Source organism: Chinchilla lanigera, unplaced genomic scaffold, assembly GCF_000276665.1.
Source record: "Chinchilla lanigera isolate Chin_1 unplaced genomic scaffold, ChiLan1.0 scaffold00059, whole genome shotgun sequence".
Classification (NCBI taxonomy): domain Eukaryota; kingdom Metazoa; phylum Chordata; class Mammalia; order Rodentia; family Chinchillidae; genus Chinchilla; species Chinchilla lanigera.
In genome coordinates, this window is record NW_004955460.1 from 10,316,011 (window position 1) to 10,333,119 (window position 17,109).

At 59.3% G+C, this 17,109-nt stretch overlaps 1 protein-coding gene across 5 annotated transcripts in view; it reads right to left on the minus strand.

Annotated features, from left to right (window-relative positions):
- Positions 1-2,078: 2,078 nt before the first annotated feature.
- The window catches only part of Fbxl18 (F-box and leucine-rich repeat protein 18), a 31,047-nt gene continuing 16,016 nt past the window's right edge, over positions 2,079-17,109 (minus strand). For 2 of the 5 annotated variants that reach the window (XM_005397841.2, XM_013521127.1), the window contains 2 exons: positions 10,711-10,929; positions 6,082-6,238 (listed from right to left, as the gene is read on the minus strand). In XM_005397841.2, coding sequence (XP_005397898.1) covers positions 6,082-6,238; positions 10,711-10,929 — 376 coding nt within the window. The other 3 variants (XM_005397840.2, XR_263050.2, XM_013521128.1) reach the window with 3 other exon arrangements.

Consider the following 17,109-nt stretch of genomic DNA (forward strand, 5'->3'; position numbering starts at 1 on the left):
TAGAAGGGCTCTGCAAGTGGATTTTGAGATGCCTGCACAGCCATGGGGAGGTGCTTAATGCCCTGAACCATTCACTTGAACATGGTGCAGACAGAGAGGGGACATATACTCTTATTTTTTTGTCTTTTTTTGTCTTTTTGAGACAGGGTCTTCCTATGCAGTTCAGGCTGGCCTTGAGCTCACTTTGTAGCCCAGGCTGGTCTCGAACTCACAATGATCTTCCTGCCTCAGCCTCCCGAGTGCTGGGATTACAGGTGTGCGCCACCACCTGCAGCTGATCATCATTTTTTGTTTTGGTTTTGGTTTGTTTTTTGGTTTTGCCTTTCCACCTGTTATTACTCCAAGAGCTTCCTCTCTGATTCAGCCCTCTGACTCTGCGCTTGTGCCCTCAGCACCTTCACCATGATTTTCTGCTCTTCCCTAAGGAAAGTGTGCTGGATCCTGTCGCAGACACGCTTGGCACACCCGGAGCCGCCGTGAGCCCTGCTGATGTGCTTCTTCGTCTCAGACAGTCTCGTGAGAACTTTAGGCCACACAGCATGAACCCCTCAGGGTCTACCTGGGCACACACCGCATGCAGGTTTGGGGGCCTTCTCACTCTTCTTGGTATAGAAGTAAACAATCCTACTCCCTGGGGTTTGGGACGGCCTAACTGTGTTAGAGGCCGTGTTGTAGGAAAGCTTATGGCAGTGTGGCAAGTGCTGGGCTATTGTGAAAGCCTCTAGACACTGTCCCTGGAAGAGCTATCCTTTTTTTTTTTTTTTTTTTTTTTTTTTTTTTTGTGGGGTGGGGAGTGTTTGGTACTGGAAATTGAACTCAGGACCTTGTGCTTGCCAGGCAGGCGCTGTGCTGCTGAGCTATATCCTTGGCTCTGTCTTTTTGTTTTTGAGATGGGGTCTCACTACGCAGCGTAGGCTAGCCTCAAACTCACAACAATCTCCTGTCTCAGCCTCCCGAGTGCTGGGATTATAGGCGTGCTCTACTATGCCAACATATTTTCTGGAATACACAGAAACTTCAGAAAGATACATAAAAACTGAGGCAGGAGGATCACAAGTTGAAGACAAACCTGGGCAACTCAGCAAGCTAAGCATTTAATTTCAAAGGTGAAAACAGCTGGGTGTGGTGGTGTACACTGAAGCAGGAGGATCGCTGCAAGTCTGAGGCCAACCTGGGCTACACAGTAAGACTCTGCCTCAAATAACCAAAACAAGTAAAAAAAAAAAAAAAGCGGCTACAATGCATGTAGGCCTCCAGGCCTTCCCAGCCAAGGTGGGCGAGCTGTGCTGAGAGTCTCCAGCCTCACCCTGTCACTCCGTCCTGGAGCAGCCCTGGAGTCCACCCTCCGCCCCTCTTCCCTCTGTGCTTGTCGCTCCCTGGAGCCCAGGTCGGGGCTCCTGTTTCAGCTGATGCTCTCGCTGCCACCTGAAAGGGTTCCTCTCACAGGGGGTCCCCAGAGCAGCCAATGTCACAGAGATGGAGAGTGGAGGGTAGGAGGGGGGCAGGGATGAAAGGTAAAGAGGGGCTAAACACAGTTAAAATGGACCAGGTAGGATAGTGCAGGGCCGAATCCCAGCAGTCTGGGAGGCTGAGGCAGGAGGATGGCAAGTTTGAATTTACCTTGGCCAATTCACAGATGTGATGGGACTCTGTCTCTAAATAAACATGAATAGTAAATAAGTAAGGTTAAGATGCTGAGAGATAGAGTATATATCTGACATTACTAAGTGTATTTGCCTGGGGGCGGCCGACTTGGCCCTGCCTACCTTCAGCCAGCTACTACTGTTCCACCCAGCCACACGGAGCCCTGTGCAGGGATAGCCACACTGGCAGCCTTGTGTCACTCCTGCCTTGATCCACATGGTCTCTCCCTCCCTGGTGTCCCCAGCCCAGCAGACTGACTCCACTGTCACCCAATGCCCCGTGTAGGTGCCACGTCTCCATGCAAGCATCTGTAGGGGCCCTGGCCAAGCTCGGGGCCCCACCCCCACCATAGACGCGAACGGGGCCAACCACCCTGGGCACGAAAGGGATGGCAGGTGAACAGTGTCGCCACTGAAAGGACCACAGTGGCCGGCTTTCTAAATCAATCCATTTTATTTGAAACTTCCCACATGCCACAAGTTCACATGAAATCACCCACCCAGGATGGTGTCAGAGCAAACACCACAGTCGGGAGCGTGTGTCACCATGAGATGCCTCGCTGGGCAGGGATGGGGCAGTTGGTCACCAAAAGGCAGGGGATGGTCATTTAGCACCTTGTCACATGGTACGGGAGAGCCCTGGGCCGGGGAAGGCTTTGGCTCCACCCCGCAAAAAGCCTCGCCGAGCTCCACCGGTTCTGGGCAAAGACACACATGACGATTACGGTCTGGGGTGGCACGGGCTGGGGAAGATGCTGTGGCCAGCTGCGCACTGTCTGCACATGCACATGGGCACACACGCACTCGCTTACACAGCACACACCCTGGGGCATGCCGCCCTTGGACACTGGCTCTGGACACTCCACTGGCACAGCGGGGAGTCAGGCTCTTGCCTCACCCCCACCCCCGGCTCAGGCACATCTTGCAAGGCAGCGACCCTGTGCTTTAATGCAAGATAGAGCGCCTGACCTGCCCTACCAGGTCCTGGGGTTGATGATGTTGGTCACTTGTGTAGGACCTACGGCTGGCAGCTTGGTTTACTGTGCCCAGTATGCCCTAGAAGCTTCCTCTGGAATCTTGAACTCCAAACGTACAAGAGGCCAGTCAGAGTGGGCCCCGGAGCTGAGGCCGCGGCCACTGGGAAGGGTAGGCAGCGACAGTCCTGTCGCCTTTGCAGAAGGTGGCCACGCCTCCCCCTAGGTCTCATGGCTGGAACCCACGCCACCACCATCCGGCCCCAACTCACTTCCCTGTACAGAAACTGCAGTCTCTCGGTCCCAGAAGGGGCTGATCACGGGCGGGCAAGGGAAGTGGGGGAACAGCCCTGCTCTGAGGGGACACGAGTGCCCTTTTTCCTTCCCACAGAATATCCCTCAAGGGCCCTGGCTGGGGTGCAGTCCTGGAGCCCCCAGCCCCCACAGCCCTGCTGCTCTGGGCCCAGGCCTGCCTGCCATGTGCGCCTCCGCTCTGCACGCCGGGTCCCGGGCAGGGAGTGGCCGAGAGCTGACCGACGCTGAGGGGACGGGCACCGGCAGGGTCTAGCGCCTAGACTACGGGCCATGCTGGCTCCGAGGCCCTGCCTGGCCCCTCGGGCCTGTCCGGTATGACAGTATGAGAATGGGGCCGGCTACCTCACGTGACAGGGGGCCGGGGCCCAGAAACGCACCTTTCCTCTGCCGTCCTCCCTCAGGTGCCTTCACTGCAGGAGGCCAGGGGCCCAGTGTGGCCCGCAGAGGAGGCCGCGGGGACTCAGGGCCCAGCACCCCTGGGCACTGCACCTGCCATGGCCCCAGAGGAGACAAGAGAAGCAGGCCTGGGATGAGGGGTGCAGGTGGCAGCCACAGGGGATCGGATTTCTCTTTATAAGAACAAAGGACAGGGCCGGGACACAGCTCAGTGGCACAGCGCCTGCCTGGCAAGCACGAGGTCCTGAGTTCAATTCCCAATGCCAAGAAGAGAAAAAAGGAACAAAAGATGAGCCTGCTAATCTCCTCCCACTCGTCTCTTACACACTCGCACACGCTCAGCAGATGCAGATTTCATGTGCTGCAGACCGCACACGCGGGCGATGTGCACACATGCACGTGCGCTCATGCTGGCATGTACGGGCCGACAGATGGGCGCACACACCCCTGCACAGAGCCACACACGTGTGCGTGCACACATACATACACAGACACACACACAGCCCGGCACACGACCACACATGCACACGCAGGCGTGCACACGCAGGCTGCAGCACACATGCTGACCGCGCTCCTTCCAGCAGGCAGCATATGGTCTGCCACTTAAGAGCCCAGTCCTGCCAATTGGGGACCATTAGGGTGGGTTCCTTTCCCAGCGTAAAACGCTGCAGAATATAAATCGCAATTAACACCAGTGCCAAAATAGCACTTAGCGAAAATAAGCACGTTATTAACATCTGCTGAATTGTGTCTCGGGTGTAGAAGGAGTGGAAATTCTCCCTCTAAGTCAAAGGACTGTTGCAGGGGACAGTGAAAGTATAAGGTCTACTGTTTGGGGGGGCTCCCAAGGTGTCTGTGCTCCTGGCCTCCGGCGCACGGTCCCCTCCCCCAGCCGTTTATGAGCATAAATTACACTGCGGCGTAAAACCGCTTGCTCATGACAACAGGCTTGCGAGCCACATCACAAAAACAGTTTCAGCCTTTGGATGTAAATTCCCAGTGGGAAGACAATTCCCTGCCGGGTGGGGGCTGCTGGGGAGGGAAGGAGAGGGTACAAAGCCAGGGCACCCAGAGCCTCAGGGGCCTCGCTCCTGGGCCACACTGCCCAGCCTGTCCCCTCCTCACTCAGGACAAGGGGCTGGCCCTGGAGACCCCTTGCACCTGCCTGATCACCCTAATCACACAGTAGCCAATGCAGGTGCCAATTTAACGCTCTAAAGAAACGGGAGCAGGGGTTCCTGCCACCCACCAGGGCCTCATCAACAGCTGTGTGGGACGCTGGCCCAGCCCAGGCAGTCTGTCCTGGCCTGCACTGTGGGGAAGGATGGGACCCGTCTGCGGCTCTGGAGGACGTGTCACGCCACATCCCCAGGGGTCAGTCTGCAGCAGGTCCCTCCACTGGCTGCAGCATGGGGACCCCCTCCCGGTAGGGCAGGGATGGACACAGGGAAGAGCGACAAGGGGCCAGACCTGCACAACTTAATGGGACCAGGGTCAAGGCGGGCAGAGGACTGTGTCCCCTTGCTCTGGCCCCAGGCCCATCCGAAACCCTCCGAGGGCCCCAAGGGGCAGCGCTGACAGGCACTGCTAGCCCTGAACACCCAGTGCAGGGCAGGGACCAACACCAGCAGACAGATGCACAGGACACCACCAAGACTGGGGGGACTGGTTACCATGGAAACACAGGAGGAGGAGGGCAGGGGGCAAGGCCTGGTGGGCTCTGTACCCCTATCGCCTGGGATGCTGGGGAGGCACCGGGGCGGGGGTCCAGGAGGACAGGGCCAGTCACAGCCCCCTCAGAGGGGGACAGTCTTGCGAGTACGAGGCAGAGACAGCCGCGGGGCACAGGGCAACCTTGGATGGGAGCGCGTCCCTCCTCGGCTTTAGAGCAGCTTTGCTGAGTTTTTCCTAAATCCTAAATAAAATTCCCTGACACAGGGTGGCCTGATCACTGCCAAGGCTTACACACTGTTCTGGGTTTAATGTTTCCAGTTATTCTAACAGGGCCAGCGTGCGTCCGTTTCCTCGGACGCACACAGTGACCTTCACAGGGACCTGGGCTTTCTAAAGTCAAATGCCACGGCTCGTGTAGGGGCCAGGTGGCCTGGGGAAAAAGCAGGCTGGGACCTGAGGGCCCTGCCCAGGGGTCCCTGCTCCAGGATCCCTCCTGGGCCACAGACTTCATCCAGCCGGAAACATCTCAGAGACGTAATTGGGTTAAAATGTGTCTTTTTTTTTGGTGGTGCCAGGGCTTGACCCACGTGCCTTGCACCTGCTGGCCAAGTGCTCCACCACCGGCCACGCCCCGGCCCTAAGATGCGTCTCAGTGGGACAGGGCGCCTCACTTCTGCAGCTGCAAAACTTGAGACATCAGCGTGGCGGTCTCGGAAGAGAAAGCCCGCCCGCCCCCTCCAGCCCACAGAGCCCAACACCAGCTGACCACAGCACAGCGCAGGGGGTGCTCCTCGGCCAACGGGGACGCGGCTGGGGGCAGACAGTATCCACAGCCCACCTGGCCCGACTGCTGCTCCCACGTTTCCCCCCCAGCCCTCCCCGTCACCCAGAGCGCAAACCCTCAGCCCAGACTTCAGCGACGATGAGTCCTTGGGAAGGGAAGTGAGAGGAGACACGGCCCAGGACGGGGCGCAGGGCGGCCGGGAGCTGCTCCCTCTCTCCGTGACGAGCCACAGGCCCCACGGCTGCAGGCTCTGCGGGGCGGCGGCGGCAGTGAGCAGCAGAGGGAGGCGGCCCTCTCACCACCACAGGTTTGGGGGCTCCTCGGCCACTCTGCTTTTAAACAAGGTGATCTCATCCAGATGCACCATGGGGACGTCCCGGATCACATCCGTCAGGTCCTCGTGGAGCAGGGGGAAGATGACAACGTTCAGGGCGGGCCTCTCAGCCTGGAACCTGAAGCAGAGACCAGCGGTCAATGGGGCGTGGTGCCGGCCACACAGGGAACAGAGCTACCAGGGGAACGTGGGGCACTGCGCCTACCTCCCCACGAGCCCAGCCCGAGATCCCTGCCCACGGGTCACCCTGACACACGGCAGACACAGAAATCAACCTCAAAGGCCTTCTGCGTGGCAGCCAGAGCTGGAGACCAGAGGGGGGGCAGCAGGGAGGGCTGCGGGGCAGGGGCCATCACCCTTCTGCCTGGGCACAGAGGGGCCACCCAGGGAGGCCAGCAGAAGGGAGCCGGTATCCCGGGCAGCAGTGCCAGGTGAGCTGAGATCCCATGCCTCAGGCCAGCTAGAAGGGGAGAAGAGCCCAAGAGAAGCCGCAGCACAGACACTGACACCTGCCAAGGGCCAAGGCAGCAGAGGCCCCGCACGGGGCTGGTCAGCACCCTGCACTACAGTCTACGAGCTCCGTCTGCTGGGATGGGCGGCTGAGTCTCAGGAGAGGCAGGAGCCTCCAGAGAGGCTGGGGTGACCAGAGGGAGGCGGAGGCCAGCACCCCGGGCCATGGGGCAGGAGCAGGGAGGGATGGGTAGGAAAGCTGCCTTTGCCTCACCCCTCAGGGAGGCCTGAAACCTCTGGGGCCACCAGGGATCCTGTTCACCAAGACACATCCCTACACTCTCAGTCCAGACCCATGTGGGGTCACCACAGAGGGGGACCGTGCAGAAGAGAGCAGGTCCAAAGTCTAGCAGGCATTATTATTATTACTATTATTATTTTGTCTTTGTGAGACAGGGTCTAGCTATGCAGTTCAGGCTGGCCTTGAGCTCACTTTGTAGCCCAGGCTGGCCTCAAACTCCCAACCATCCTCCTGCCTCAGCCTCCAGAGTGCTGGGAGGATAGGTGGGTACCACCACACCTAGCCTGCATAGCAGGTCATTTTCTATAAGAAAGCGGGAAAGGTCAGGTGCCACACACCTGTCATCCCAGCACTAGGGAGGCTGAGGCTATGTTCCAGGGCAAAAGCTCTAGCTTCAACCCCAGGTACCACCAAAACAAACAAACAAACAAACAAAAAACAGGAAAAGGCCCTGAGGTTTCAGTCTCAAATCTGGAAGAGCACAGTCAAGACGTGGATCCTGAACACGGAGAACAAATGCGACTTGAGACGTGGTGTGTGGTGCTGGACACAGAGCCCTCCCCCACCACAGCCATCCCACGACAGTGGAAACCGGGACACTGGGGCAAGCCGAGCCCCGCTGCTTGCTGCTTGCTGCTTCCTGAGAGGTGCAGCCGGGCACAAAGCCAGAGCCCAGCAGGGCCCGCGCCTCAGCGGAGTCAGCACGAAGCCACAAGTGACAAGAAGGGACGCCAAGTGTGGGGACGGCGGGCAGGTGTGACCTGGGGCAGCGGGCCTGTGGGGCTATCACGCCTGCTGGCTAAGTCACAAGTGGTGAGAACCCATCCCATACAGGCGAGGGACAGGTGAATGGAGGAGCACACGGGTGACAAAAAGCAAAGCTCCAGAAAAAAGACCCCAAACTGTGGCCTCCTCCCCAGCAGGCACGGAGGAAGGCAGCAGCGAGGCAGCAGGGAGGCTACCGTGGGCACCTCAAGCCAAGCACCACAGCACCATCTACTGGGACCCTGCAGAGACGCTGCTGGCACAGCGCAGCCGGGGATGTCCTGGGCGCTGGCACTTGGGCAGGACTGCAGGACCAGGGCAGTGAGAGCCAGTGTGGAAAAACTGCTGCAGCTGGCTGTGGGCCCGGACGCTGGCCATGGCAGAGGTGACGAGGGCGAGACCTCTCCCACCCCCCCCCCCGGGCCGTGTGCTGGCTGCAGGGCTGGAGAAAGGCCTGGGGCAGAGCAGGCTCTCCCCTCTTTGTCTGCCTGCTTGTCTGCTTTGTGAGGTGCTGGTGGGTGGAGCCAGGGTCTAACACCGGCCAGGCCAGGCCAGACCTCCCCCTGGGAGCCGTGTGCGCAGGGGGACTCCTCTTCCTTCTGATGGGAACCCCTCCTTCACGGCGGCCTGTGGCCTCGCTGCTCCGTGCGCTTCTCAGGGCCTCTGCTTCCCCACGGTGACGTGCTGAGGACGCTCCCCTTGGGCTCTGGAGGCTCTGGACAACCAAGGACAGCACAGGGCTGGCCAGAGCACCAGGCAGCCCACGCGGCTCACGCCCTGGAGCACACCCAGGGCCACCCCGGAACGCGGACAGCTGCAGGCAGCGCGGTCCTGGATCCCTCGCAGGGAGCAAGTCACAGGTTCCCGGGCACTGGGCCAGGGACGGGGCAGGGACAGACACACAGGGCAGAGGGACCCATGGGCAGCTCAGCTTCCCCTGGGCGTCCACCTGGCCCCACCAGCTTTGGGTCTGGCCATGACTGCCTCCCATTTCGACAGTGATCAGTACCCATCCTGCTGCCAGTGAGCCCAGGCGGCACAAGGCTCGAGGAAAGGAGGGCTGCCGAGCACCCGCCTCACAGAGTCAGCTATCTAAAGGGGGCACAAGGAACCTGACCCTGGGGACGTGCGTGTTCCTCCCCGACAGGGCCAGGGTCTGCATGTTCTGGGAGGCCAAAGGGTGCCGTATCTGAGCGAGGCGGCTGGAGCCGAGTTCAGTCAGCTGGCCTGGACCACCCGCCATGGGGAGCGGGCCGAGAATCGGAAGGAAGGGGCAGCCGCCTGGGCTGGGACACTCGGACCCTCGAGACCGTGTGGGCTGCCCTCATCACAGCTCGGCTCCGACCTCCCCAGTGAGCAAGGACGTGCCCTGCTTTGGAGAAGGCTGTGTGTGCACACAGGCGAGAGAAGCAGCCGCTCCAGGGGCCCCGCGTCCCCGCGCTGAGCCTGACTCCAGCCCCCTCAGCAGAACACATCCCCGGAGGGAGGGGTCGGTGCCACGCTGCAGCGCAGTGGACAGAGCACCAGAACTGTCCCAGCACCCCTGGCTGCACAAGACCCCAGCCTCTCCCCTTGGTCCAGCCAGAGGAAAGGACAGCCAGCAGGGGAACTGCCACACCTGGCAGACACCTCCCTTGACCAGCTGCGGGGGTCCCATGGCCCAGCCAGCCAAGTACCACAGGGCCTCCAAGTGCCCCTCTGCAGGTGTCAGCTCCATCTCCCAGCACCAGGAATCCGGGGGTGCGGCAGTGTGGGAGGAGCTGACCTGGAATACCCTCCCCCATGCCGGGACCGCAGTTCCAGAGCTAGAAAGTCAAGATCTGAGGTACAGGAAGGTCAGTGACAGTAGCAGTTATCACTGACAGCCAGAAACAGAACCAGCCAGGACACGCACGAAACCAACACCAAAAAGACACTAAATAGTCACGGGAAAGCCAGGCACGGTGACATGTACTTGCTGTGCCAGCTATTCAGAAGGCTGAAGCAAGAGGGTCCCTACAGCCCAGGGATTGCTGGGCCTGCTTGGGCAACGTACTGTCACCTTAGTATGCACAAGGCTCTAGGTTCCATCAAGAAAGAAAGGGATAGGGCAACTTCATAGCGGAGAAACTGGGCAGGCGCCACCTTAAGCAGGCCGTCAAGGTGCACACTGCCTGGGACAGCCCACAACATCACACGCGCCTGACTGAGAGGACCACGTGTCTCCCACGGGGTTTCTCTGCCGAAAATGCAGCATCACAATCACAAGAAAACCCCAGACAGCCCCAGCCTGAGGTGGGCACTGCCAAGCAACCAACCTGGACCTCAGCATCAGGGATGTGGAAGACTAGGAGAGGCTGAGCCACAGCAAGGGCTGGAGTGGGCGGGGGAGACCAAGCACTGGCACCATGAGGGCTCCGGCCGTGCCCGCGGCCGACCCCAGCATGCAGCGTGGGCGTCGTGGGAAACTGACCGAGTGCTAACCTCACTTGCTTGGTCACACTGCTAATGTCTTGTTTTGCAGTACTGGGGCTTGATCCCAGAGCCTTCATGTTCAGCTACGCCTCCAGCCCTTTTTTATCTTTTTATGTTGAGGCAGGCTCACACTAAATTGCTAGGTTGCCCAGGCGTGGCTCAAACTTTCAATCCTCCTGCCTCAGCCTCCCAAAATGCTAGGATGAAAGGCATAGGCCATCGTGCTTGGCTTAAGGTCTGCTTTATTCCTGGCCTGCCAGTGTCTCTGTTTTGATCACTGTGCCCTAGTAACCAGAGTGCCACGTTAGGGTTAATGGTATCTGGTAGCTACAATGCATTTATTTTTCCAACTTTTCTAAAATTAGCTTAAAATAAGAAGTTGGAGGGAGAAGAACTCAGGGATGTGTATTTTATACAACAGGGAAACATTAATAGCACAGTGTGGGCAAATGCATAACAACTCTGGAGGCCGGTGGTGGGTGTCCTGGCATCTAGGAAACAGGCAGCCAGAGAACACGGGGTTGGGCAGCGGGAGGGAGCCAGACCCCTGCTCCCCACAATCCGGGTCGCCGCTGGGCAGGCCAGCGCCCCCCACCGAGGCCAAGCCCGCCGCCACTCACCTGCGGAGGAGGGACTGCTGCAGACTCTTGCAGGTGGCCAGCGACTCGCCGGTGAACATGTGGCACACCGCCACGTGCAGGCCGCGGGCCATGAAGGCCAGGACCGCGTCGGGCTGCAGGGTGCCGCCACGGGACACCAGGCACAGGCGCTGCAGCGAGGTGCACTGGCTCAGCGCCTGGAAGAACTGGGCGTTGGCGTTGAAGTAGGGCTGCTCCAGCCTGCGGGCAGAGGGGCACGTGAGGGGACGGGGACCCTAGTTCCCAGCCCCCAGCTCCTGTGACCCTGGGGAGATGGGACCCTGGGGGACCTGGTGCCAGCGGCACATGGAGCACCCCCTCCACCCCATCCTGCTCCCCGCACACCCGTGAGGAAGGAGCACATGTGAACCCACCCACAGCCCTGCCCTGGGCGCTCACTCCTTAGGGAGGCAGAGGAAGGAGCTGGGCAGAGGCCCCAGCTGGGCAGAGGCCACTCCAGCCGTGACAGTGGGTGGACAGCACCGGGAGCACTAAGCCAAGAAGGCAAGACTCAGCTCCAGAGGGATGCAGGACCCTGTGCAGCCCACAGCTATTTTCAGAAACTTGGGTGGGACCTTGACAGGGCGGGGCCCGCATGGGGTGGGAAGGAGGGGACAGGAGCCTGCACCCCAGGCTGGGCTTGAACGTGCGATCCTCCTGCCTCAGCCTCCCAAAGCGCTGGGATGACAGTTGTGTGCCACTGCACCCAGCTACCTTTTCACGCTTTAAAAGCTTGTGGTCGCAGTTGAAGGAGGCACTGTTCCCCTGGCCGGAGCAGCGTCAAGGCTGACAGCAGCGTGGAGGCCTTGCTAACAGGTAGGGACATCTGTCCAAAGCGGGCAGGAGGCAGAGGGGCTGGGCGGGCAGGCGCAAGGGTGCCGTGAGCTGGTGGAGACGGGAGGGAGTGTGCAATGCTGCAGAGTGGGGACAGGGCCCCGTGCCGCGCCAGCCCGCCCAGGTGCTTGGGAGGAAATGCAAAAGGACGGACTCTCCCGAGGAGGTGGCTCTCGTCTGCAGAACAGGCTTCACCCCCGCCGTGCTGTCACCTGTGTCTGACCACAGGGATGGGACAATGAGAGCACTGGAGAGGGGGGCCACCACCACCCCGGACTCCGTGCACAGCACAGAGAAGACCGGTCCCCTGCGAAAGCCACGGCCAGCTGCTTTGGCCCAGCCCACGGGGCACACGAGCCCTGGTCACCAGCTGTCTGTGAGGGGACCCGCAGGAACTGCACACTGGACCTCGCTGGGTGTCCTGAGGAGAGGAGCTGCCAGGACGAGTGAGGCAGGCCACGCCCTCCGGAGGCAGCAGGGCCGCCTCTCAGCCCAGTGCAGTGGGTCACACTGCACAGCGACCCTCTGCATGAGGCTGAGCTGAGCGGACACGGTGGCCGCCCTGTCCCCCAGGACACAGGCAGACAAGGGCCAGGATCACGGGCTGCAGCCCCACTGGCCCTGTCACCCAGGAAACATCAACGGGTGCGTGACTCAGGTAACAGAGGAGAGGGGTCAGCAAAAACACAGGCCAGACAGCGGCTGAGGCAGAGCCCCCTGCTGGCCTCGCATGTGTGAAACCTGGGCTCCCCTCCCAGCACTGCAGGGACAGAACAGACCCAGCCCACCAGAGCAGGGTGCCCTGGGGGGGACACCAGTGGTTTCCCGTAGCCACTAAACAGCTGAATGCAGCTACTGAGACTGGTCTCTTTTTTTTTTTTTTTTTTCTGTCTTTTTCTGACAGGGTCTTGCTATATAGTTCAAGCTGGCCTTGAGCTCACTTTGTAGTCCAGGCTGGCCTCAAACTCACAACGACCCTCCTGCCTCAGCCTCCTGAGTACTGGGATTACAGGCATGCACCACCACATCTGGCAAGGTCTCTTCTTATTTTATCTTTGTTTCCAGTTCTGTGGCTCTGCACTGCGCTAACATCCCCAACCCCTTTATAGTTTTTATTTTGAACCAGGGCTCACCTGCGATCCTCCTGCCTCAGCCTCCCAGAGTGCTGGTATTACAAGTGTGTGCCACCATGCCCAGGTAGAGGCTGGTTTTTATTTTAACTGATGTATGCCCAGCTCCTGTGGGCTCCTGACTGTGGGGGAGGTATAGGTCCTCCCAGGAAAAGATCTGGAAAAGCCGCAGCACCTGCTGCCCACTTATACGCTGGGGTGGCAAAAGGCAACCTCTGGGAGCTGCCCCTGGTTGCATGCATAGAGTATGAGCCTCATCTTAAGCACATGTACCAAATGTTGCCTTTAAAGAAACAGAAGGGCCAGGCGTGGTGGCGCACGCGTGTAATCCCAGGACTCGGGAGGCTGAGGCAGGAGGATTGTTGTGAGTTCAAGGCCAGCCTGGGCTACAAAGTGAGCTCAAGGCCAGCTTGAACTGCAGTGAGACCCTGTCCAAAAAAAAAAAAAAAAAAAAAAAAAAAAAAAAAAAGACATAAGAGGAATCTTGACAGTCAGGAGCAGGGCAGACATCTCTCTAGGCTGTGAAGGTGACAATGAGGTTCTGTCCCCTTCTCCAAGAACATGACAGTCCCCCACATCAGTACAGCCCAGGTAGCTAAGAAGTGGTAGTCTACCTCCAGGTTTGAATTTTGTTTTTTGGTCTGGTTTTACTGAGACAGGGTCTCATGATGTAACTTAGGCTGGCCTCAAACTGGAGATCCTCCTGCCTCGGCCTCTGGATTTTTTTTTTAATACTGGGGATAGAACCTAGGGCCTTTGTACACAGGGTCTCACTAACTCAGTAAATTGCCAAACCTAAGTTTAAATATGCCATCCATAGGGGTGTGGTGGTACACCCCTGTAATCTCAGCACTCAGGAGGCTGAGGCAGGAGGATCAGTGTGAATTTGAGGCCAGCCTGTATTACATTAGTGAATTGAAGGCTAGCTTGAACTACACATAGCAAGACCCTGTCTCAAAAAAACCATAAATAAATAAATAAAATAAAATTTAAAAAACTCCAACCAAACAAGAAAAAGCCATCCTCCAGCCTCAGTCTCCCAGAGTGCTAGGATTACAGGCATGTGCCACTGTGCCAGCTTGGATTTCAATTTTGAACTGATTTCAAAATATTTAAACATACAATTTGGTTCTTTTATTTGGTGTGTATGCATGTGAGTGAGAGAAAGAGAGAGAGGTCCTGGGACCTGGAACATTTTGGCTCTGCAGGGTTGCACACCAGGATGGGTAGAAGGACGCACAGATCCCTGCCAGCAGGTGGCTGCCACCAGCAGTTCCTCAGCGCTCTCCCTGCCCGGCCGCAGGGATGGAATGCCCAGGCCGCACCTGCGGCCTCCGTCACTAGGTGGCGACATAGGTCTGCACGACCGGCCCCAGATCTCCCAGGCCAACTGGGTCACAAAACCCAGTGTGTACAGTACAGTACTTTTAAACCCTTCCCGACCTGACAGCACCCCCAGCCTCCTTCCCTGAAGGAAGCCCTCGGCAGTGTGCAGGCAGGGGACCCAGTGCGAGCATCCTGTCCCTCCTTCTACCCCGCCAGCCTCCCTGTGCCGTGGACATGGCCGCCACCAGCACAGCTGGGAAAAAGGACCCAAGGCAGTGATCAGTACCTGCAGGAAAAGGAATCCACCCTGACCTGATGGGCACCTCAGGGGTCCCTAGCCCTGCTCCTTCCCAGCCAGGATGCAGCTCCAGACCCTGCTCCCCAGAGGTGACTCAGGGGCTTGGATCCCAGCAGGGTAGCGAGCAGTGTCCAGGCACTGAGCGCTCTGGGGCGGTGTCAGGCCTGGCTCCAGCAGCTCTCACTTCCGCCCGGGGGCTGCCCGGGCTCTGAGGTCAGACGGGCAGGGTGAGACTCTCCTCCCTCCAGCGCAGGCAGGGCAGGCCTGGTTGGTCGTGGGAAAGAAGGTGCCCTCTTCTGCCCCGAGTTGAGTCTGCAGCCGAACAACTCGTTCCTGCAACAGCTCACTCACCAGGAGACCAGTCTGGAAGACAGATTCCTGATGTGGGGGACAGGTGGCAGGAGCAGGAGGTCGGCTGGCGTCCCGAGGGTGCCATCTCGAGAACACTCCTCTGGAAAGCAGGCCAAGGAGTCCCCCCAGGCCCAGAACACATCCCTCTGTGTGGCTCCTGCTCCAGGCAGTAGGCTCACTGCTGCAGGATGCAGGAGCCCAGAGGAAAGGGGCCGCATGTCCCACACAGGCAGTGCCCAGCTCAGGTACACACGGCTCTGTGGCTCTGGGCGAGGTTGGCATTTACACACAGCGAGGCCAGTACAAGCTGCAGTCAGGTTCACTCCAGCCTGACCACAGGAATCACAGGGCCTCCAAACCCCGGAGGCCCTCTGTGACCACCAAACGTGGCCACACAAACACTCAATGTCCAGCTCCCCTGTGGGCCAGCTGCGGGGCCCTGGCACGGCCACTGTCCCTCTGCAAGGGCCTCCATGAAGGCTGTTGCAGTTCCCAAGGCGTCACTCCTCGTCGGCATGTGACAAGCACCTGGCAGCGTCCCCGGGCAGAGTTCCTGGGCAAACGTCCGGCCCATCAGCTACTGCTCCTGCCTGAGCGCCCGCCACCCACCTCCTTGTGTCAGTGCCTGCCCTGCATCCCCTGCAGCTTTTTTTTTTTTTTTTTTTGGTACCAGCAATCGAACTCGGGACTTTGCACTTGCCAGGCACGCGCTTATGCCACTGAGCTATATCCCTGGCCCCTCTGCAGCTTCTTCATCCTCTTCGGGACCAGTTTCCGTCCCACAGCTGCCCGCCACACCCCCTGGGCCTTTTGGGGACCCAGCTCTGTGAGCCCCAAAAATGCACTGTTTTACTTTCCCTGCTTTCTGTGTTTACCCAGCATTCCCTGATAACCACCAGACATTCTGGCCATGGTCCAGCCAGAAAAAGCACACAGGCTAATAGGTCAGCGGAAAGCATAAAACAGACAGCAAACAGAGCCCCAGAAAGACCTCAGCTGACTCACACACTCGCTCACGCTCACACACTCGCGGGCTCCGAGGGTGTAGGAAACGCTCAGTTCCTAATGGAAAGGACTCACAGACCGAGCAGGAGAGCCGCGTCCCCTCCCTCCGGTGCTCCGCCCACACTCTCACCACTGCTCGGCAGGAAGAGCCAGCACGCCAGCCCAGGCCCAAGCAAGGCGAGAACGGAGTGGGGACGCAGGACAGAGAAGTGGGGAGAACAGAGAGCAGCCAGGCGTGCGCACACCTCCCATGTCAGCACTCTGGGAGGCTGAGGCAGCAGGACTGCATGTTCAAGCCCAGCCTGGGCTATTTAGTAACTTTAAAAAAGAGCTGCGGGGGCTGGGGATTTAGCTCAGCGGCAAAGCGCCTGCCTGGCAAGCGCAAGGTCGTGAGTTCGGTTCCCGGTACCGGAGAAAAAACAGAAAAACCAAAAAGAGCTGGGGATGTAGCTCAGCTCGAAAACCCTGGGTTCAATCCCCAGTACTGTGACAGTAAGTCACAGGGACGTGGTACCTGGTGGCTACAGGGACAGACGCAGACAAGGACGGAGGCTCGCTGCAGAGGCACACTCCATACTCAGGGTCTTCCTCCCTCAATACCACGCAGGACCCTAAAACATGAGCTTCGAGTCGGACCTGTAAACCAGCAGCCAGGCACTGAAACCGCAGGCAGCACAGGACGCGCAGGCCCGGGGCACAGGGTCAGCGCCCTGGCAAACTGCCAACGTCTGCTCAGGCCCAGGGTCCAGCCGCAGCCGCCGGGGTGTGGACTAAGGCGCAGGCTATTTGGAAGTCCGGCTGACCCTGGCTTGTCGCTTGACACCAGCAGCAATCCAGAGGGCTCGGCACAGCCGCTGGGACACCGCAGGGCAGGGCAGGGAGCCCGGGAAGGTGCAAGGTTGTGACGGGAGCTTGATCCGGCTCCCTTCCTGCCAGGCTGAGGCCGGAGGTAACAAAGGAGGCTGACAGAGGACGGGTCATCTCCCCGTTCTGAGCAGAGCTTGGGGGCCAAGGCCAAGCTGCTGGCGACGGACAATGAGACCTCAGCTCTGCTCTGAATGTCAAACCTCAGCAGTGAAATGGGGACTGCAGAAGCCACCATCCTCCAGGGACCGTTGGGGACAATGGCTCAGTGTCTGGCCCGCAGGGAAGGCCAGAGTGATCTGGGGAAAGGGCAGATATCCCTACCCCCCCGGGCAGCACAGGACTTCGTGGTCCCAGTGCTGCCTGCACCTGCCCACCCCACAGCTAAGGACTCACAGAGGGGCCGGCTGCTCCTGCCTCAGCCTGCAGGGTGCTGCTGGGCGTGGGGAACTGGCCTTTGCTGCCTGCGCTGCATCTTGGGTGATTTTCCAAGATCAGATCTATCTACCAAGCCGGGCATAGTGGTATACGCCTGTAATCCCAGCACAAGGGAGGCTGAGGCAGGAGGATCAC